This window comes from Dermochelys coriacea, chromosome 2, assembly GCF_009764565.3.
Source record: "Dermochelys coriacea isolate rDerCor1 chromosome 2, rDerCor1.pri.v4, whole genome shotgun sequence".
NCBI classification, from domain to species: Eukaryota; Metazoa; Chordata; order Testudines; family Dermochelyidae; genus Dermochelys; species Dermochelys coriacea.
Window position 1 is genome coordinate 198,276,298 of NC_050069.1, and position 23,336 is coordinate 198,299,633.

General features: G+C 42.1%; 1 protein-coding gene across 6 annotated transcripts in view; it reads left to right on the forward strand.

The window, feature by feature from the left end:
* The first annotated feature begins 9,494 nt into the window (after positions 1 to 9,494).
* The window catches only part of SLC4A7 (solute carrier family 4 member 7), a 175,996-nt gene continuing 162,154 nt past the window's right edge, over positions 9,495 to 23,336 (forward strand). For 2 of the 6 annotated variants that reach the window (XM_043509003.1, XM_043509006.1), the window contains exon 1: positions 9,551 to 9,761. In XM_043509003.1, coding sequence (XP_043364938.1) covers positions 9,714 to 9,761 — 48 coding nt within the window. In that variant the 5' untranslated portion in view covers positions 9,551 to 9,713. Of the gene's footprint in view, positions 9,762 to 23,336 lie in introns of all 6 variants that reach the window. The other 4 variants (XM_038388775.2, XM_038388776.2, XM_043509008.1 and 1 more) reach the window with 4 other exon arrangements.

Sequence of the window (23,336 nt, forward strand, 5' to 3'; positions counted from 1 at the left end):
CTGCTCCAAACAATGGGAGCACTAAAGCTGTTCAAACAAAAGATTGTCAGAATTTTTTAAAGTGGGCAAAACATGGTATTTTTTTCCTGCCCTTTTCTCGGAAATGGCTGAATCATTTTGGCTGAAATTTTCTCCAAAAAAATTCAGCCTGAAGCAGATATCTGATACAGAAAATTTCAGCTCAAATTGCTGTCCAAATATTATAATGGAAAAATAAGCAACTGAAAATAGTTTATTATAATGGAGGGGGTCAAGCAACCTTCATAATTGATAGAACTACTAGCCCACCTAAAATAATCTCTTTTCAGTGCTTTAATGCATGCTGGTGTGAATGCTCACTTATCTCCTTTGCATTCCTCTAGATCTCTTGATCACTCTTGTTAAATGAACACTAATATCACAAATTATAGTGGCTCTGAGAGTGACCATATTTGAAGGAAATTTTCAAAATTTGAAGTACAATGCACACACAGACCATCCAATGGATTTTGGATCACAAAGGTAGGGAACATTAGAACCCTTGTTGTGAAGATGGTTAATAGTCTGTGGGCCCAAATGGAAAACCCTGCCTAAATTTGAAATTTGTAGCAACCTTCCTACACAAAAGGCTTAATGCATTTCAGTTAAGGGATTTACCTCCAAGAGTGATTTTTGTTGGGAGGGAGAGCATTATGCAGTGGTAAATATGAGAATGATGGATGTCTTTGTAAATCATGTCAACTGTGCCTTCACAACTTTCTTGAAAAAGTTAAAGTAATGATTTTCCTTTAACTTGTACAATTATAGATTGATTTCATTTTATATTGATTTCATTATGGCAAATTTACTTTAAATATGTTATCTGCTTGTTTTGTATATATGTGTAATTTATTATTTGCTTATCTCATTTCTGGAAAAAAAAAGCTATAAAACATGAGGTTAAAATAAGCTATGAAACATGGACAAAAAGTGTTTTTCATTTTATCTCTATGTTGAGGCTTGTCAACAAGCCACCAACCTTGATCTGCAGTGCATAATTCTAGGATGTTGCACACCCAAGCTATTTGAGGTTGAATTTGAAATTGTGAATGCTCAGCAAGTACCAGGATGGACAGTTTTTAATGTGGTGATTTCATCTACCATACCAACAGTAACATCTATTGGGTATTTTTAATGCTGCCAGCATCACCTTCTGAATGGAGTATAGATTTCACTGTAATAAAGAATGTCTGCAATATATCTAAGACACTTTGCCAAGATTACAGCATCTTGACTTTTGATGAGACTATCTATTGTAAGGCCAAAAAGATTCAGTGGAGATGCCCAGGTGAATTTCAGAAAACAGTTCTGAGAATGGGTGGTTTCCACATAGAACAGACATTTCTGGCTGTAATTGGAAGGAAGTATAAAGAGAGTGGTCTGGAAGACATCTTCAGAGAATTGCAGGTGTATGGTAGCAACACATCAAGCAATCTACGTAAAGGCAACTCATAAAACTGTGGGCCCACAAGCTTGTAATGGAGGGTCTGGCAGACATTTTGTAAACGGATACAAGACAAGGAGATTGACTGTGATGTAGACCTCGCCAACAGCAAGCTCCAGGAATGTCCAAATGCAGTATCAAACGATGATGCAACAAGTCTAACAGCAGCACTCTTCCCAACTCTGATACCCTCAAGCGTGTACAGGATGTATTGCACAGATTCCACAATTTTGGGTCAGCAACTTTCCAAATCTTTCCATTATGGGATGATTACATTAAAACAGTTAACACCCTAATATGTGTCATTACAGCAGAAAATAAAACCAACTGAGACCTGCATCCTGTGACAGTTGTAGAGATGCTACCACTGGTTTTTTTACTACACCTGTTGTGTACCTCTGTACGTGAGTGATATGAAGCTTCTGCCTGATTATGTCCCTCTAATTCATGAGCATGTAATTCAATTCTGTGGGTAGAAATAAATTCAGCAAGATCTCCACAGACATGGCACTTGAACACTTGGTGATAGTAAAATAAAAGAGTATAGTGAGTTTCACTGTGAAACCAGGAGCCTTGGCCAAATGATTTATCACTAATTATGAGTGCTCAGCATCACAACTTTGTGAAGGTAATGTGTGATATGGTAGACTCGGATGCTTCACAAGGAAAATAGAAGGAGGCTACACCGCTTCACGTGCAACGTGATGAAAGAAATATTCACATCATCACTATCTCCATGACAAATCCATTCGATTTGAATGCTGACTGGATAGCAACTGGCATTGTTATCCCCGCAGAGGTTACCGCCAAGGTTGTTACTGAGAATGATATAAGAATAAAACAAATGAAACAGTTTGTGGAAGACAGATTAAATTCAACTATCACTGGATTCTTTGAACCACTGTACAAATTCAACATCATGACATTTGCAATTCTATGCAAGAGGACCAAATCAAAAGTTGTCAGTGATAAGACAGTGACATCAATGTAGTTGTTCCGCTGTCTTGTAGCAGAACAGATGAGAGATTGAGCTGAAGGAAGTTTTAACATATGAGCTTTCCACAGTTCCATATGCTCTAGCATACTCTGATGGTACACATTTTGGGGTGCAATCCAGACCAGTGAGGGGTTGTTACCACTTGCCCTGTAACCCCAACTGCTTTAAATGCTCTATTGCTGCAGCTTCTTGCCAGGGAAGCTCACAGTCAGCAACAAGCATGCATGTCTGTATGCTGTGCAACCCTGATCCAGTACTCTGACATCTGCAATTTGCTTCCTGCAGGAATACAGTCACTCTTTGGTTTCCACCAGCGTTGGTTACAGCTGGCAAGATGACGCCAACACCCTGCTTTCCTGAATTTTCCCAAAATCGTGTGCTCTGCACGGTCCTGCCCTTTCCTGGACCATTCAGACCTGGTTGGTTGTTTGCTCCTCTAAAGAGACACTAAAGAGACAAAATGCACAGCTTACCACTTTAACTGGAGTTAACAATCACTTCAGTTCAAACACAGCAGTGGATGGGTTTAGATTAAAAGTAAAACAAGTTTATTTTATTACAAAAAGAGAGGTTTTAAGTGAGATCAAGTGTAAGGGATAAAGATTGAAATGGTTACAAACAAATAAGTGAAAACACTTTCTAATGCCAAGACTTTAACAAGCTATTGTCTAGGTATGGGGTAAGATTCTTACCACACCCTTCTTCCATCAAGATGGCTGACCACACCTCTGGTCAGGAACTCTCCCCAAAGACAAAGTGCTTGGTTTCTTTGTCTCTTAGGTGAAAAGATAACTTGTTTGCCCCTCTCTTTTATAGTCCAGTGGACCTTTGAAATGGATTCTTCTAAAGCTTATCCCCAAAATAAAGATCATTCAAGCTATGATGGAGACAGTCTGGTGATGGAGGAAGTGCCATGCTGGTGCTTGCTATAATGCAAATTTGATCTGTTCTTGTTCCCTCTGATGCAAATTAATGGCCACTTCACATGTGATTGCCAATTGACTCTGACACCTGGCTGGAGGCAAATGCTTGTCCTTTGCATGGGGAAACCTGTTTTACCCACTCCCCAGACTTGTCTGGTAAACTCATTTTAGTTCCACATTTCCTTCACATTTGTATGGCTCCTTGGATGTTTACCATACATACACCACACAGTAATATTAATGATCACTGTGTTATTATTTTCTCAATGATAGCTTATATGACACACATCACATGTAGTTTATCACAATGAATAGAGGTATACTGAAGTGGTCAGGCCAGCTGAAACTCTCTACCAGTTATCATGGAGCCCTTGCCCTCTGGCATTGAGATGCTCTTAGGTTACAGATGGTACCCTGAATAAAACTAAGATGAATAAGATTTTGCCTCAATTAGAAAAAGAAACAGAGTCAATATATCAGCCTCCAGCATTGAACATGACCACAGTTTGGACAGTAGGTCAGGCAAGGAGGTGCAACCAGATTTGCAGAACTTGCTGAACTGGGCTTCAGAATAGTATGCCAGCCTTTACAGAGCTAGGAGAGTGGTAAAAGAGTGGATATTATCTTTGATTGATATGATGTCAAGGATTTAATTAAAGCTTTTGAGTGTGCATGAAGGCAATTCTCACAAAGCAATTAAGTCAAATTCCATGGTCTCAAAACACCCATCTCAATGCAGTGGATTAAGTTAATTGGAAATTCCAAGAATAAACCACATCTGGTCATTTTTTTTTGGGGGGAGGTCAGAATCATAGTGTGATGTAGAAGAAATTTTACTAGGCCCAGATCAGAAATTGGGTATTGCAGGTGGCTTCATGGATGGCCTCATTGCTTGATGGTCACTTCAGATGGAGTTATAGGCCAAGAAGATCCATTGTCATCACATGAAGCAGATACCCAGCTTGTATTTCAAGTTGCACATACTTTACAAGAATACCCTCATGTAGTGGTGTGGTCTGCAGACACTAATGTTCCAGTTCTCTGTGTACCCGTTATTCACAAGTTGGAAACAACTCCAGAGTTTTGGTTTTATATTGTTGTGAAAGATAAAATCAGGTTCATACCAATCCACACCATAGCAACTGAACTTGGTCAACAACTAGGAAGAATGTTGCCAGCAGTATAGAATCATAGACTTTAAGGTCAGAAGGGACCATTATGATCATGTAGTCTGACCTCTTGCACAATGTAGGCCACAGAATCTCACCCACCCACTCCTTTGACAAACCCCTAACCTATGTCTGAGCTAATGAAGTCCTCAAATCATGGTTTAAAAACCTCAACGTGCAGAGAATCCTCCAGCAAGTGACTCGTGCCCCACGCTGCAGAGGCAGGTGAAAAACCCCCAGGGCCTCTGCCAATCTGTCCTCGAGGAAAATTCCTTCCCGACCCCAAATATGGCGATCAGCTAAACCCTGAGCATGTGGGCAAGACTCACCAGCCAGACACCCAGGAAAGAATTCGCTGTAGTAACTCAGATCCCACCCCATCTAACGTATACACACTGACTGGGCATCATTTCACTAGCAGTCTGGCAAGGGTTGACAAACTAAGGCCATGGAAGCTTGTCAGGAAGAACACCACAAATCTAGAAACCTTGCTAATTTTGGCAGTATGATGAATAGGTCATCTGCACAGTTGAAATCAGTAGAACTTTTTATAACTCTTTTCTCTGACCCAACGGCTAACTCAGTGGCTGTAAGTGGTGTGTGATATAAGCTTTTCTGTTGCAAACAGGCCCGGAACGAGGCCCTCCCACAACTTATGATAGTCTTTTGCAACATGATGATGATATCTCCAGTTGAGTTCAAAGGAGGAGCTACAGTAATTTATTGTAGGACCTGAGATGAGATCAACGACCAATTTTGGACCTGTAGCCCCATCTGCAAGTGCGTCAGGTGAACACAACTGTGGATGAATGTGTGCTGCTTCTGGCTTCAATCTCTCCTTGATTGCAGCAATCCACAAGCTCTCAAAATCTTTGTCAGAGGTGGCAGAGCTGCTCCCATTGGATCTTGTCTTGAGCTAAGAGCTCCTAGGCGTTGAGATCAAAGCCTTGAAAGTGTCTTTGTAATGTTTTCTTGGTCTGCCCCTAAAATGAGTTCCAGTCTGCAATTCTCCATAAATGACAACTGCAGTGGGGAGGCTTCCCCACTCCTGGAGAAGAAGGGTTAAAAGCAGCCCTGGAGAGGGCTGTGGCTGGGAAAAGCTAGGCTGATTGGGGGAAGCAGCCACAGCTGTGGCCAGCTCAATTAGGCCCCAGCTGGCCCTGATAAGAGGGTTGGGGGCCAGAAGCTGAAGAAGTCTCACTCTAGCCCTGGAGTGCAAAGGGCTAGCTGCCTAAGAGGAAGGTATCTGAAGCAGAGTGGTGCTAGGAAAGGGCAAAGGGAGCTGGGGAGCTCCAGCCTAGTAAACCCCCAGGCTGCAGCCCTTGATGAAGGCCTATGAAAAGGTACAGGGACTACACAGGGGCAGCCTGGGGATAGGTAAAGGCAGCAGGTCCTTAACCCCTTGCCAATGATGAGTGGTCATTATAGACTACAGTCTTCCCCGGTGAGTGGGTGCTAGATGATGACTGGCAGTAGCCACTGAGGCAAGGTGGGTGTAGAGGGTTGGGGGTTCCCCTGGGAGAGGAGACCCAGAGTGTGGGGGTACTGCTGGGGCAGAACCCCAAGATAAAGGGCACCGGGGTCCAGGAGGGACACGGGGGCCTGAGGCTGGTGAGACATCGGCTGGCAGAGGGCACTCCGTACGCTGGAAAAGAGCTAATTCCCAGACGACCAGCAGGAGGCACTGCGGCAGTGAGTCTCGACTTCGTTACACAACCTTTGGTATTCTGTCAGACATATGGACCACATGACTGCACCATCTCAGCTGTGTTCTCACTATAAAAGCTTCAATCCCTGTGATGTTGCAGCACTCAAGGACCTTGGTGTTTGGAACCAAATTTTGCCATTTAATTTCCATTATCCACCGCAAATGTAGGTAGAATTGGTCCAGTTGTTTTATGTGGTATCAATAAGTAGGGTGGTGATGACAACAGTATGGTAAACATCAGATTTTGTTTGCAGTCTGAAACCCTGTTTATTCCAGAGATGATGCTGAAGTGGTCCGAAGGCATTGCTGGCTGCAACAACGTGCTTTGTAATGTTGTCATTGATCATTGCATTTTGTGACATGACACTACCTTGGTAGCAAAATTTATCAATGGCCTTGAGTGGTAAACTGTTGATGGACACACCTGGAGTAGTTGCATTACTTTCCAATCGAGGTTGGGCCATGACTTCTGTCGTCTTTAGGCTCATTAAGCCAAAATGTTTTTCTGCGTGTGCAAAGCAGTCAGTGAGCTACTGAATGTTCCAGAGGTTATGGGTCAATAAAGTACACTAAAGCATAAGCATCAGTGAGCAATAATTTGCAAATAATTGTCTTCATAACTTTTGTCTTTGCATGCACGTGATCTAGAGGCAGGACCTCCATGCATATGTACTGCGTATAAATGCCACACTCAGGTATGCGAGTCACTTCAGAGTGCCAGAGTCTGAGAGCATCTACTAGAACAGCTGCAAACATGATGCTTGATAATGTTGGAACAAGAACATGGCTCCCTTTGTTGTCACCAGTGGAGTAAAAGTAGGCTAAGAATGCAGGACATGAACTTGCATTCCTGCTTGAAAAGATTGAATAATGTTGACAAAATTATTGGGGCAACTGAACTTGCAGATGACCGTCTACAGGCCATCTCAATTGACAGAGTCAAAGGCTTTAGTAAGACTGACACAACTACATATAGGTTTTGATTCTGCTCACATTTCTCCTGAATTTGCTGGACTGCAAGGATCATGTCTGAAGTATCATTCCTAAAACAGAAGCCACAGTGGCTTTCAGGCAATATCTTCTCTGTAAGTTGATTGGTTAGCAGTGGCAAGGAGCAAGATGCCATGATGGTTATTGCTAGAAGTGTGACTGCCTTTCATTTTCTAAAGGTGAATAATTTTGGTATCTTTAAATTCCTCCTGTTCCCAAAACCTCGTCTAGAGGCATGAGAGCTTTCTGATTAGTTCATGGCCCCCACATTTGAAGATCTCTGCAGGAATGCCATAAGGATTTGCTGCTTTGCCGTTTGACATTGCCTTGAAAGATTTCCATATTTCATGAACAACTTCCAACTCTCGGTTCTGATCATTAGGTGTTGATACTGATGTGGTGGAGGGGCAGGTCAGAACCTTATTAAAGTGTCTACCCTATCTTTTCAGAATTTTGTCCTTGATAAGTCAGCAGCAATGACGCATGTACATTCTAGATAAAGGTGGTACCGTTAGATTGCAGGCTGTATGTGGTCTTCAGCTCATTAAAAGACCATTTGGAGTCTGCCACTGATTGAAACTGCTTGGCTTTTATTTTCTACCCACTATCCTTGATGTGGCAAAGCTTAGTTTGTACGTTATATTTTGTATGTGAATAAGACATCTTTTTAATAGACGAGTTTTTATAGTTTATCCAAAACATGTGAAGAGGCAGGCATCACAACAAAGATGAACACATTTCTCCAACATTAATGACACAGGCACTTGCCCTTGAAGTACTGCTGGAACTTATTACCTGCGGGTGTAAAAAGGCAAGTGTGAGCTCAACTACAGTTGTTCAAGACAGATCAGGGCATGCACACAGTCTTGCTTGTGCAATGGTGGTGAGTACTCTTCTTATCATATAGTTGCCCATGTGGATCCAGATGAGTATGAGACTATAGATGGTTCAGATTTAGACATGTAGCATATAGCAAATGTACTGGGGAAAAAGGCTAGACACACTTGTACATAGCTGAGAAGGGAGTCCATTAGTGTTTTGCTCTTACTATGCAACAGTATACCTGACCTTTATTATAATGAATACTTTATTTAAAACTTTTATCCTAATGAATAATATGTGCATTTATTAATACAAAATACAAGGCCAACATTCTTTAAGTAATGAGCCTTATTAGTAATTTGTTTCAAACAAATCATTTGTATGAGTAAAATTTATTTTTCTCTTGAAATAAATTGATGACACTGTATCAAACCTTTTGCATGACAAAAATTTGCTTTTGTCTTTTAAAATAAATTGTTTAAATCCCACTTTATTAGTCATTTTTTCTTTCAAATTTGTATTGACAATTTAAGTACAATTTTTGTGCTCTTTTCACTCGCACAAAAGGGTGTTTTGACATGGATGCAAAAATCTTGCATTGACATACCTTGCTACTACTTTACAACTCCACACCCACCCAGGATAAGTACGTAAGCGACGTGTCTATCAAAATAACATACTTGTTTTTTTTCTGTATGGGGTCGGGGCGGGTTACTACATTACTGAAACTGTCCAGTCTAGGGCTCCAGGCTATAAAGTAATACACAAAATATAGCTTGTGCAGTTCTGCCACCATCTCTCTGATTGCGCTCATTGGGGAGCCACGGCCTGCAGAAATCTTAGGTTATAGCATAATGTAATGGGTCCATCTTGCTGCTATCACATGTGCTTAACCCTCCAACTCCCTTTTACATGTACCCTTCCTGCCAATATGTGCAGCCGCAGGGCGAGCTCGTTACGGCTCCTAAGATGGAATATTTTGGTGGCCTTTCCACACAACATCTACTGAAAAAGCAAACAGGGGCCCTAAGCCATTGCTTAAGTCTGCTTATGCCTAGCGCCCACTCTGAACATCTGCCTCCTTCGCATCCCTCTCAACTTGCAGCGGCCCCCACGGGCCTGCGATGCCTCACTATGGGGGGGGGGGGCAATGGGCAGGAAACTTCAAATGCTTTAGGGCAAAGTGCTGCTTCTCCCATCCCAGCTTTGTGCTGCTGCTTCTCTGATGTGAATGGCTTTCAGCGGGGGAGGGGAAAAGGGGCCCTGACCTGGGTGCTGAGCTCTCTCCGCAGGAGAGGTCGGTAGGTCCCCGCCTGCCCGTGGCCTGGGTCGCCGCCTCGCAGCGCTGCCTCCTCTTGCTTTGGGACGGGGGGGGGGAAGGGGCGGCGGAGCTGCCTTCTCGCGCCGATTAGCTGGAGACGCTGCCAATCCGCTTGAGGGGGCGGGGCTCTGCTGGAGCAGGGAGGCGGGGGGAGCGTGTGGCGGAGGGTTCATGTAGCCTCGTCCTGGGCTCGGCAGCGGCGCTTCCCTGGTCTCGCTCGGTCGCCCAGAGCCAGCGGCTGAGCCCCCCCCCCCCTTTCCACGCGCTCCGCTCGCTCGCTCGGCCGGCCGGCGGGCGGGCGGGCGCCGCCGCCGGGGCGCCATGGAGGAGGAGCGGGCGGGCGAGCAGATGAGACCGCTACTCACCACGGTAACGCGACGCGCCGAGCCCTGCCCGCTTTGCGTGAGCGGAGCAGCCGGCGCGGCTGGGGAGGGGGCGCGGGCCCGGCCCTTTGTCAGCCGCTGCCGGCCGGGGAGGAGGCTGTTGCCCCCGCCGCCGGGCAGGAACACGGAAGCGGGGCCGCCGGGGGTTCGAGTGCCTGAGGCTGCAGAACCGCTTCCCTCTTCCCCGCCCCCTCCTCCCTTTGCCGGTCACGGCCCTGGTGTGAGGGCTCCTCTCGCACAAGTGCCCCCCCCCCTCCCCCCGAGGCCGCGCGTTCGCGCGGTGCCCTCCTGGCCTCAGCCCGCCCCGGCTCCGCGGCCGGCGCATCTGGCGCGTGTGTGCGCGCTGGGGGCTCTCGGCTGGCAGCCGATGCTCCCTTCCCGTAGCTCTGCCTGCGCCGTGTGTGGCAGGCTGCTCCCTCCCCTGTGCTCCCCGCTGGCTTCTGTGCAGACGGCGGCGTGGGACGGGGGAGGCTGGTTCCTTTGTTCCAAGCGTGTCTCTCGAATACCCGCTTCAGGCCCCTGCAGCCCATGCTCTGGTATAAGAGGGCGGGTAAGGAACAGGCTCAGTATTTCCCATCCCTCACTTTGGTGAAACCATGGCAGGGCTAATGCACCCGCTGGGCGGGCAAGGGGTGATCCGCTCTTCCCTTTTCTTAAGGCGGCTGCTGCCCCTCTGCCGGGGGGGGCGGGGGCGAGAAGGGAAGTGTGCACACATGGTAACTAAAGATTATTTTATTTTTCCTCTTGTTCTCACGTTGCACAGCCTTATACTCTGGGAATCATATCCACCATCTGACCGATCAGGTGTGTCTCCTCAATATCTGTGAGGGAAGGATTAAACTACATTCATTTGGTTCATTTCCTTTCATGCTTGGTGTTGAAATGAGGCAGACGTGTTCCCTGACTTCCTGTGCTACTGAAAAATACATGTGGCTCCATAGTTGCAATTTCCTCTCTCTTTACCCCTCCCTCCCTTTTAGATGACTCAAATTCAGGGTTTTATTAATAAGCCTCTTTGTCCTTATTCTGATGTCCCATTTTAATGCCTTCTCTAAGTAGGTGTTGCGTAGCAATATATTCTCAGTATCAAAAGAGGAGGGATGTGTGGTTTCCAACCTATGTAATGTTCTGATTGCCAAAAGAAACTTGGATATCTTTATTTTGTTTTACCCAAGACTGTTCAGGTATTCTTCCTTACCCATTAAGAACTAACTTTAGTCACTTTTTATAAATGTTGGAATCAGTGAAGTGCTAATTTGCTGCTGTTATACTTACCCATTTCTCATGGTATTACAATAGTGTCAATAACTTGATATAGTTCAGGGGTCTATGAATGTTGTATTTTCTCTGGATTCCTGTCATTTGTGTTGCAGGTCAGCTCTGGTTTAAGAAATTGGTTTAATATCTCCCCCATAAGAGTTCAGCATAAAAAAAGTGCATCACTTTTCTATGGCCTTGTTGTCTTTAATTGAGGAAAAAAGGAGCTCTTAACAGGAGGCTCATGTCAGTCACTACATGTTAGCTAACAGGAGTTAACACAACTTAGGGTATGTCTATACTACAGGTTCTACAGTGGCACAGGTTAGTGCTAAACCATATGGCTTGAGAAGCTTTGTAGGTTGCAAATATATTGGGCTAGAATACTGGAGACAGAAAACCAGGAGAGGGGTTTGTGAATGTGACCTGGAGAGGAAGTAGAAAGAAAGGGCTTCCTGGGCACAGAGCTTGCTAGTAGTAGACTTGAGGATTTCTCAGTAAAGAGACTGCCTGGTGTTTTGTTTTGTTTCTGTGAGATGGAGTAAAGAAGGGGTTCCAGACATATGGGGCTGCGGGGAGAGAAGAGTATGCAGAGGATGTTTGTGTAAATTAAGTAGAGTGAAAAAGGGTGGGATTATGTGAGAGAGACCAGCAAAAAGGTAGGCAGAAGCTAAATTATACATGTCCTTAAAGGCAAGAACAAGGAACTGTGGTGAAGTAAGTGACATGTAAGCGGGTGAGCATGGATGATGTGCTGATGCACAGGTAAGCTTAATGGCTCTGGGACCAGGTGTACTCTAGAAACTTTTGCTGGTATAGGTTGGTTAGGGATATGTCTCTTGGGATACCAGCAAAAGTCATAATATAGACTTAATAATGCTAGTATAAAAGTGCTTTTGCTGGTATATCTTATTTTGATCAGTGAAATGGTGTAAGCTATACCACCAAAAGCACTTTTTTTTTTTTTTTAAACAATATCAGCTGTGGCCATGTCTAAACTACAGTAGTACAGCTACAGTGATGTAGCTGTGCCACTATAGCATTGTAGTGTAGACACTTCCTGTCTCAATGGAGGGTTTTTTTCCATTGATATATAGTTCATCCTCCTCTCGGGGGGGTGGGGGTAGCTAGGTTTGATGGAAGACTTCTTCCATCAGCCTAGCTGCATCTACAGTGGGGGGTTAAGTTAACCTAACTATTGCACAGGGTGCAAAATTATAAAGTTATAGAAAAGTTTCAGAGTAGCAGCTGTGTTAGTCTGTATTCGCAAAAAGAAAAGGAGTACTTGTGGCACCTTAGAGACTAACAAATTTATTAGAGCATAAGCTTTCGTGAGCTACAGCTCACTTCATCGGATGCATTTCCGATGAATAAATAGTCTCTAAGGTGCCACAAGTACTCCTTTTCTTTTTGCGAAAGTTATAGAAAAGTATGTCATAGCATGGAAAAAGTTGAAAATTACTAGTATAATTCATTTTCCTGTTGAGAGGCTTTCCACTTTTTTCCTGTGTGTGATGGCAGAAAGTGGGGAGTCCTGTCTGATTTGTCACAGCTGGCTTCCCGAAGAAACTTATTTGGGCTGTCAGGTAGGCATCCTTCTGATATACTGTTCTCCTGCAGGGAATCTTAACTAGCAGATTTCCTGTCTCTTTAAGAAACTGTAGGCTATATAAAAGTTCAGATCACAAATGTTTATTATAAGGTGGACACCCTTCCTCTCTTGCTACTGGCAAATGTACTGCTGAAGAATGCTCTCTTGGAGAGGTTTTAGAGTAGCAGGTGTGTTAGTCTGCATCCACGAAAAGAAAAGTGCTTGTGGCACCTTAAAAACGAACAAATTTATTTTGAGCATAAGCTTTCGTGAGCTACAGCTCACTTCATCGGATACATGCAGTGAAAAGGGATGCCTTTCCTTCAGCATTCTAATAAGCATAGATTCCACCCCCCGTGGATGCTGAGTGAGACTTGGGTGGAAAGCTGAATAAGAGTTCTAGAAATCTGTGCAGAATTTTCTTAGTTTACAGCTTGGAATATCTACTGTTATTGGAGAATCTGTTAGTGAGATAGGAGGCGAAGTCTGTTTATGTTCGAGGCCAGAGCGGCAGGGAGTATCTACAAAGAGAATTTGTGGAAGGGAGGAAAATACCTGTCTTGCATTCTTGCCCCTTTATTTTAGGGTAACTGCCTTCTAAAGGAGCTGTCTCTATTTCACCATAAGGTGCCTGAGAGGAATACTCCTCTGAGTGCAAGAATTACCCTCCTGGGTCTGATCAATATCCTGGTTTTGGTATACATGCTGTTTTATGTACTCTTGTGTGCTGGAAGAGCAAATACCTCCTTGTTGAGGTCAGTATTAGATTCTCTGGGTAGTAAAAACCAAATATCACTGAACTCGGATATACATGTGGCATTTTCCCATTTTTTTTTTTTTTGGCAGCAGTTACCAGTAAGCATTCCTTCGGTGGCTGGAACAACTTGAGGCCAAAGTTCATCTGTATGATCTCCTAGCATTTGAGGGCTGAGACCATGTTCATCTTGAAAAATTAAAGTAACAAACTCTTTTTCATACCCATTCACTGCCTCATTTTATGTGTTGGGATGAGTTATATTTCTATATCAATAACTTTTGATCATGGCTCATAGCCGGGCAGCCACTAGCAGTCCATGTGGGATCCTCACAAGAGCCTTGTGTGCCTTGATGTTTTTAAAACATCAAATTCTGGGGAAAATGAACTCTGTAACATTCTACATAAAGATGCTTGCAGTTATTTAGGTAATGTCTTAATCACATCTCCTAGGACTGAGCAGTGTGGCTTCATTATGGGGGCTACTTGAGTTTGAATATCTTCTGCATTTAGTTAGGGGATGCCCTTCTGGCCTTTTAAGTCTCTAAGAATGTAGGAGGCATAGAGTTCAGTGGCTTTGTTTCCTCTCCCACTCCCTGTAAACTATGGAATTTATTTTTGTTTTTGCTGAATCTGTTCCCTTCCCATACCCTGCTGTGGAAGTTGTTGGGTTTGAAAGTGTTCTTGCTGGGGGACAGAGAGAGTGAGTTTGAGGATTCTCTGGCTGGTTTACTTGATTTAAAATACTGCAGTAACATACCTCACCTGATTTTATTGGAGTGTGTCTACAGATCTTCTGTAGTGGCTGCATGGTTGGTTACTACTCTTTGAACAATAGCTTTGGAGGTGACATGGGGGGTGGGTGAGTCCTTTTTTAGTGTTGGATCCCATTGCTAGAACAACTCCAAATTTTTGAAGGCTATGTTTACATTGGACACAGGCTCATAGATTATTTCACTGACACCTCTGTAATAGGAACTGATATTTTTCAAGACTTCCTTTTCTTTTTCACCAAAATATGTAAAATAAAAACCTAAATCACTAGGATTACAAGTCTTGAAGCCTGTGACAAAGATGTTAAAGGCTTGGGAGGGCTACAGTATTCATACAATAACAATGAAAACTGGGGTAGTTGACCAATATAACTTCATGTGACAACAATGCTACCTAGAAATGACATAACTATTTAATATCCTTGTCTATCTGAACTAATCAAATGTACTTTCTTTGGTGGTTCTTCCTTCCCCAATCATCTTCATCAGTCTCTATTCTAGAAAGTAACTTCTATTGGTATGTCTAACTGCATATCTTGATTGTTCTTGGAAAGTGATTCTGATATTAGGTTTATTGGGATATATGAGCTCAAGCTTTCAGCTGGATTATCTCATTTTGAAACAGTTCTGGCAACTTTGTTTCACGGGTTTTGATACATAATGTTGATTTATAGTATTTAGTTACTGAAACAGTTACCTTTTAAAATAATTTATGGCTGGGGCGGGTGGTTAGTTTCCTTTTTTGGGATTTAGTTTTGACAATTTGAGTTCTAGGCAGATGTCAAAGAATCAGGGGTTTTGGTTGGCCTTCTCTTTTGTATATACTGTAGTGCAGTGGTTCTCAACTGCGGGTCTGTGGCCCCCCCCAGGGCTCTGCAAGCCCTTTCAGGGGGGCCGCGGGACGCCGTGGCTGAAACCCACTGGCACCCACTGCTGCAGGGCTGAAATCCTGAGCCCCAGTGTCCCTCGCTGTGGGGTTGAAACCCTGAGCACTGGTTTTCCCCCCACCCTTCTACTGAAGTGCCAAAGTGGGGCAATCCTGGGGGCAGCTCCACACACTCCCAGCCCCTGAGCAGGGTGGATTTGATTTAAATCAAATTGAGTCAGGAAGACTCAATTTAATCATGGATTTCTACGTAAAAGTGCATTCTTGTTGGTTATAACCTTAATACATATTCTTCACAACTCAGAGATAGATGTAGGTTTCATTTTTTAGAAGGTACACGCTACACATTTTTAAAGTGATTTATTTTGAGAACTTTTCAGATTATTTTTACAGCTATATCAGAAAATTAATGAATGATTGTTTGTTTGGTTATTTCATTTAGCAAAGGTAATTGAAACAGTTCACCTCCCAGCGACTTCATAAATATCTATCTCCAATTCAACAGGTTAATCGTTAATATGTGGAGGATTTTTTTGCCAGGCTGTATTAGGAGGAGAACATCACCAGACACATTTACATTGTTTTATTTAACTCAAACAACAACGTTATGTATTCTGGATTTTTTTCTTCAACAGCAAATGTATATTTAAATAAAGGAAGCATGTGAATTTTTGAGTTTAGTTAAACATTCAATTTTTTTAAAACTTTATTTTAAAATCAGATTTGTTTTTGTTAAAATTGTTTGTAACTAAAATAGTTAAATAAAATATTTAAAAAACAAAAATAGACTGTCAGCCAGGTCAACACGAGAAACTTAAAATATTGGCTTCTGCAGCTAACTCGGTCATCTTCACCTTCATTTTCCTGTTTGTTCATAATCTGGAAAAGAAAAACAAGCTGTTCTGCTTTTTCAGGTCCCAAACGATTTCTCAGTTTGGAATGAATTAGTCCAAAGGAAGAAACTGGCAGAAAAAGCTACTGCTGTGTCGTGAGATTATCACTTCAACAGTCTCTGAATCCAAGCGCTTAAGTGACTTCCACCAGTTAAAACATCATCAGCAAACATATATTTCTTGAATGGTTCACCCTTAGCTCTGAAGTTTTATAGTTGGCATTATGGAGGGATGATTGCTGGATGTCCATGTCATAGCCAACCCCTCTTCTTCAACAGTTAAGGTTTGACCCTGGTACCGAGTATTGAGAATATTTGCAAGAAAATGAGCTGGGGATTGTGCTTGTCCCATTCATTTTTGTAATGCTTGTAATTTTAACTCTCATTGCATATTTCTCTTTTTAAGATCTCACTCAGTTCATTCCAAATTTCAACAGCATCAGCAATAAAACAGCTATTTCCCTGCATTTTGTTGAAGGCTACAGAAATAGGCTTCAGGGTACTCAGCATGTCTTCAACATTTCTCTTAAGCTCAATGTGGATAACTTTGGCTGTGACAGTGCCATCTATTTTGTTCACAAACTGTCACCAGATTAGGACAGTTCTTGATATAGTGCTCAAAACAGTCCACTACTGAGTTCCATCGCACGTCTTGTGGGGGAGTTAGCTTGATTCCTCCCACTTTTTTCAGAGCAACTGCTGCAAAGTGGTTATTCTGGAAGTATTTTGCAATTTCAACAACATTAGCCTTTATTTCTGGATCACTGAAGTCTTTGGCTAGGAGGTACATCAAATGAGCACTGCAACTATATGTTAGCTTGGGACTCTTCTTTCATTGTATTCTGAATTTCTTCTCATCTTGGATACATTTGCAGCATTGTCTGTGACCAGGCTGCGTACTAGACATTTTAACTTTTTTCACAGTTTGTTATAGCTTTTACTGCTGCTACTTGTAAGTATTCGGTTGTGTGTGCATTTCTGATGTATCAATTGTCTTCTGTAAGGAAGACATTCTCTCCGTCTGTTGTCACACAAGCACATACAACAGGATCATTGTGGACATTGCACCCATCAAGACTAACAATTTTACCCTCTAGACCTTTTGCACTCTGCTCAATTTCTTTCATACACTTTATCCAGCAATTTGCCTGCAACATCTGCTCTGTTGGGTGGACTGTATCCTGGTTTTAACATGGTTCAGTCATTAATGAGGTCTGGGTTCTCAATCATACGGAAAAGAGTTTGTTGCATAAACAATTTTTTCATCAATTACCTCTTTTTGTAATCTGCTGGTTCTTATCACAAATTTATCTATGGTTGTTTCTGGATGATGGAGATTTTTTCCTTTCTTTTTGCTACATGTGATATACTGTGGCTATGTGACATGCATGATGTGAGTGAAACATTATCATAGGCAGATAACTCTGAAACTACAGAAAATGATGGTGATCTTGAAGGTGGAGAAGGTCTTCAGAATCCTGTATATTGACGATGGATTCTCCTAAACAAAATAAGTCAAGGTAGTTATTTAATTATTATTACCATACCGTTCATTTTAGTATTACTCATTGCATTCATTGACACTTGGTACTACTTTAAAGGTGAAATTGTAAAAGGAAGATCTGCCTATTTCACCTATCTTTTTTTTTTATCACAACTGCATCTGGAATGATAGTACAATAGAGTAACAACTATATATATATATATATATATACAAACTTGAATATATTGTCTCATACTTTAGAATTTATAATCCTTATCTTTGACCACTAATGTATCTTAATTAAAACTATCTTTAGATAGCTTTTTGAGGAAAAAAGCATATCAAAAAATTGATTTAAATAAAAAAAATCTGATTTTTTTTATTTTAAAATAATTGATTTTTAGTCACCCAGGGTGAGGGGTGTCTCCTCTCCGCAGCCCTGAGCACCTGTGCGGTGTTTAACAGATGGCCGTGCAGATTAGAGGGAACTCAGCTTGTTTTTGCTGATTTTTATCTTGTTTGGTTTAAATTGGGTTGTGATAATAACTCAAATGAGAGGCCTCTGGATCAAAAATTATTTCATGCTACCTCTTGAGAAACATGTCAATACTTTCAAATGCCCCCTAATTAACACTTCTGTAATATTTGTGCTTTTCCACTTTATGGCAGAATAAGGATTCTTTGGTCTCTTCTGGACTTGATTTACTGTAATTTTACTTTTGTAGAATTTGTCCCAAACTATCTCATGGACTGACTACATTGTCTTGGCTTATTACTTGATAATTTTTATTAGTTAGGTGTTCTTAAGCATATAGTTTCATTGTCTCTCTAAAAGGTATTGCATGACATAAGTCTTGATTAACTCGAACTATATGTCTACACTGCAGCTGGGAGTGTGTCTCCCAGCCTGAGTAGACACATTCATGCTGGCGGAGCTTGAGGTAGCATGCTAAGCAAAGCAGCATGAATGTTGCTGCTTTGGTGGAGATTTGGACTAGCCACCCAGGCTCAAGGCCATCTAGCCTCCCAGACTTGAGCTAGCCCAAGTCTCCGCCAGAGCTGCAATGTCCACTCGGCTATTTTTACAGTGCTAGCTTGAGCCCATCTATCATGAATCTGCCCACCCAGGCTGGGAGGCTTAACTCTGTATTAACTAAGGGGTGTGAGGGTGTGTGGTTTTTTTTGTTTTTGTTAGTGTGGTTTTTTTTCATTTAATTGTTACCAAGTACTGGCTCTGTTTCAGCATAGTTGTCTGTCCATGTTGTTGTAACATACTGAGTTACTATGCAAAATAAATGGTACAGCCTAGATGTATAGGGGGTTTTTTATGTTAGGATTTGTTTTTAATAGGTCTTTCAAAAATACATCAGCAATACATAAGTATACTATTGTATAATTATGCAAGTTTGGAAATAATTCTTAATCTGCTTCAAAATAAGCTAGGACTCAAGCTAATGTTTTGAGATGGCAGTATGAGCTCAACTGTTAAAAACAGCATGATCCATATGAAGCTCCTATTCTGTTGCTTTATAAAAGCACTATAAACAGGCAAAGTTGCTGATCCACAGGGCTTGGTAGGGTGAACATCTGAATCGCATAACTGGTGCTTAACTTGGAGCTTTGGAGTGCATAGGACCTTTAATAACTGAGTTTGCAAACTGCCAATGTGCTGACCCACCTCTTGCTTTGAGTTACTGTCCATCCAGGGATTTAGATGGAAAAGTCAGAATATCGTTTGTTCATAAGTGAATATTTCACTGTTCTTTACTACTCAGCTACTTTATTACTGTGGTATATTTTAAACTTTATACCTGTCTATATTACCTCTGCCTAATTTGGCAGAATCTAGAAAGTCTGGGGCTTCTCTACCTAGAGACTAAGGAAAATCTTAAAACTTTTCTTAAATGTGAATTCAGGGCTTGCAAAAATTGTCAAATTCTTAGCGTATGTCTACACTACAAGTGCTACTGTGGCAGAGCTTCAGTGTTGCAGTTAGGCTTTTGATACAGTGACGGAAGGGGGTGTGTGTTGTGTGTTTTTTTTTTTTTTTTTTTCAAATTGTAGTAAATCCACTGCCTTGAAATGTGATCGTTAAATCTACAGGAGGATTATTTTATTGACCTAGCTGTGTCTACTGCGGGGGTTAGATTGACCTAAGTATGAATTTTTTTTTTTCATAGCCCTGAATGACACCGCTGTTTTGACCTAAGTTTTAGATGTAGACTCCAGCTTCTGGGATGGCGTTCTGTATTAATTTACAGAAGAGATGAGCAGCAGCAGCAATGAAAGATTCTCAAATCTACCCTGCCAATCTGTACAGCTGATTTACTTGACTCTCTATGGCTGTTCAGTACTTTGCCTCATTTTAAGATGGCATGTAAAAGAATGCATTACCTTTCTTGAAGCTTCTGAGTTATCCTGTTTGGCTTCATTTAATTGCTGATTGTTTTTCTAGTGTTAAAAATCTTCCTACAAAAGCAACGTATAAAGTTATTGCAGTTAATATTATCCTTGTGCTGTTATTACAGTTGGAGCATCATTATTGCTGTGGTTAATTTTTTTTTTAAAATCTTCAGTGCAAATGCAACATTACACAACTTATCAAATGTGTCTCATATACTTGTGAGAGTGTAATGGAAGCATTATGAACAACAGTAAATATTCAGATTTAAAATGTCAGTAATTATGGAATTTATAAAATCTCTGTACAGATGTCTCAAATTATTGTGTAAATATGCAATCATCTATCTTATCCGATAGATGGAGCCGTTTTGGTACTTCTGTCAACGCACACTAGCGTAATGGATTTTTAAAAAATCAGTTTTCTTTTTAGTTCAAGTTTTGTTTGTTTTTTTTTCCTTTGGTGGCATACTCCATCACTACTTAGTCTTTTCCATAGGTAAGGAGAAGATGAAATATCCTATAAGCTCCATAGCAGTGTAGATATACTTAGGGCTATACTCTGGGAAAACTGTGTCAAACAAGCAAACTTACTGCCCAAAAGAGCTTTCATATTATGAGCACTTACTGGTTTATGCTACAGAAATGTTAGGAATCAAGTGTGCTGCTGCTACTGTTAATTAGTATATTGACTTGGGATTCTTTCTAGAATTGCAATCTGTTCGATGAAGAATAAAGTAGAACCTCAGAACTGACCAGTCAACCACACACCTCATTTGGAACCGGAAGTACACAATCATGCAGCAGTAGAGGGATTCCCCCCCTCCCCCCAAAAACCCCAATAACCAAGCAAATATAGTACTGTGTTAAACATAAACTACTAAAAAAAAAAAGGGAAAGCAGCATTTTTCTTCTGCGTGGTAAAGTTTCAAAGTTGAATTAAGTCAACGATCAGTTGTAAACTTTTGAAAGAACAACCATAATGTTTTGTTCAGAGTTATGAACAACCTCCACTCCTGAGGTGTTTGTAACTCTGAGATTCTATTATACTCCTAACTGTGATTTCCTAAGCATTCAGGCACGCCCTATCTTTCCATATTATGCACTTGAGCATAATTTTTTCCTGTTAGGAGGCCTGAATTCGGCTCTATTTGGAGCCTACCAGTGTCTAATATAGTGGCTTTAAAGATTTTCTTTCAGGATGTTGTAGTCTTATTTCCATCCTTTGAATGACCGTCTTCATTCGGGAGATTACTTATATTTGTTTAAATGTATAAGTATAAAATGTGTGCTTTTTAAAACCAACAAAGACACAAGATTACAGTACTGCTAAGGAATTGACCTGAAATCATAAAAACCAGGTAATTCAGAATGAAGGGTTAGACTGGCCTTATATATTTTTAGAAAGTTATGGTGTCTGTCTGAATTGAAAGCCAGCTCTACATAGATTTAAAATTCCATTCCACAGTGGGTATGGCTACACTGCAGTTGGAAGTGTAATTTTCAGCTTAGGTAGAGATATATGCACTACAGCAATATTCCACACAAAGATGGACTACAAGCCATCAGGAACAGTATTCCCGACAATATCATGGCAGACCTGGTGGCTGAGCTTTGACTTAATCCTTACCCACAACTATTTCACGTTTGGGGACAATGTATACCTTCAAGTCGGAAGCACTGCTATGAGTACCTGCATGGTCCCACAGTGCCAACATTTTTATGGCTGACTTAGAACAACGCTTCCTCAGCTCTCGTCCTCTAATGCCCCTACTCTACTTGCGCTACATTGGTGACATCTTCATCATCTGGACCCATGGAAAAGAAGCCCTTTAGGAATGCCATCATTTCAACAATTTCCACCCCACCATCAACCTCAGCGTGGACCAATCCACACAAGAGATCCGCTTCCTGGACACTCCAGTGCCAATAAGTGATGGTCACGTAAATACCACCCTATACCGGAAACCTACTGACCGTTATACTTACTTAAATGTCTCCAGCTTTCATCCAGACCACACCACATGATCCATTGACTACAGCCAAGCTCTACAATACAACTGCATTTGCTCCAACCCCTCAGACAAACACCTACAAGATCTCTATCAAGTGTTCTTACAACTGCAATACCCACCTGCTGAAGTGAGGAAACAGATTGACAGAGCCAGAAGAGTACCCAGAAGTCACCTACTACAGGACAGGCCCAACAAAGAAAACAACAGAACGCCACTAGCCGTCACCTTCAGCTCCCAACTAAAACCTCTCCAACGCATCATCCAAGATCTACAACCTATCCTGAAGGACGAGCCATCGCTCTCACAGATCTTGAGACAGGCCAGTCCTTGCTTAAAGACAGCCCCCCAACCTGAAGCAAATACTTACCAGCAACCACACAACAAAACCACTAACCCAGGAACCAATCCTTTCAACAAAGCCCATTGCTAACTGTCCACATATCTATTCAAGGGACACCATCGTAGGGCCTAATCACATCAGCCACGCTATCAGAGGCTTGTTCAGCTGCACATCTGCCAATGTGAGAGATGCCATCATGTGCCAGCAATGCTCCTCTGCCATGTACATTGGCCAAACCGCAGAGTCTCTACGCAAAAGAATAAATGGACACAAATGAGAAGTCAAGAATTATAACATTCAAAAACCAGTTGGTGAAGACTTCAGCCTCCCTGGACATTCTATTACACACCTAAAAGTCTTAGTTATTCAACAAAAAACATCAAAAACAGACTCCAACAAGAAACTGCAGAACTGGAATTAATCTGCAGACTAGACACCATTAAATTAGGCTTGAATAAAGACTGGGTGGATGAGTCATTACACTAACTAAAAACTATTTCCCCATGCTAATTTCCCCCCTACTGTTACTCACACCTTCTTGTCAACTGTTTGAAATGGGCCATCCTGATTATCACTACAAAAGTGTGTTTGTGGTGTTTTTTTTTTTTTTCCTCTTCTGCTGATGATAACCTGCCTTAATCATTTTGTCTCATTAAGAGTTGGTATGGCAACCCCATTTTTGTGTGTGTGTGTGTGTGTGTGTGTGTGTGTGTGTGTGTTCCTACTGTATTTTCCAATGCATGCATCTGATGAAGTGGGCTTTAGCCCACAAAAGCTTATGCGCAAATCAATTTGTTAGTCTCTAAGGTGCCACAAGTACTCCTCGTTCTTTCCGCTGATACAGACTAATACGGCTAGCACTCTGAGACATACCTCCCTCAGAGAGGGACCACAACACACCCCTGGTGAACCGAACCAGGAGAGCCATGTCTGCGCCACTGGAAGTGGAAGGGACAGGAAGGGGAAGTACAAAAGGTGGGCCCTGCAGCTCAGTGGTGATAGAGTCACCACAGGAGACAGGCACATCCTGCCTACTACTGGAGCCTGCGGAGGAGCTGCCGGGATGGCCGACTAAGATGCTGAGGAGTTGCTGGGACTGCCACCTGAGGACTAGACTGAGCTCTGTGGGCTGCCAGCTGACTGAGACGCTGAGGAGCTGCTAGTGCTGCT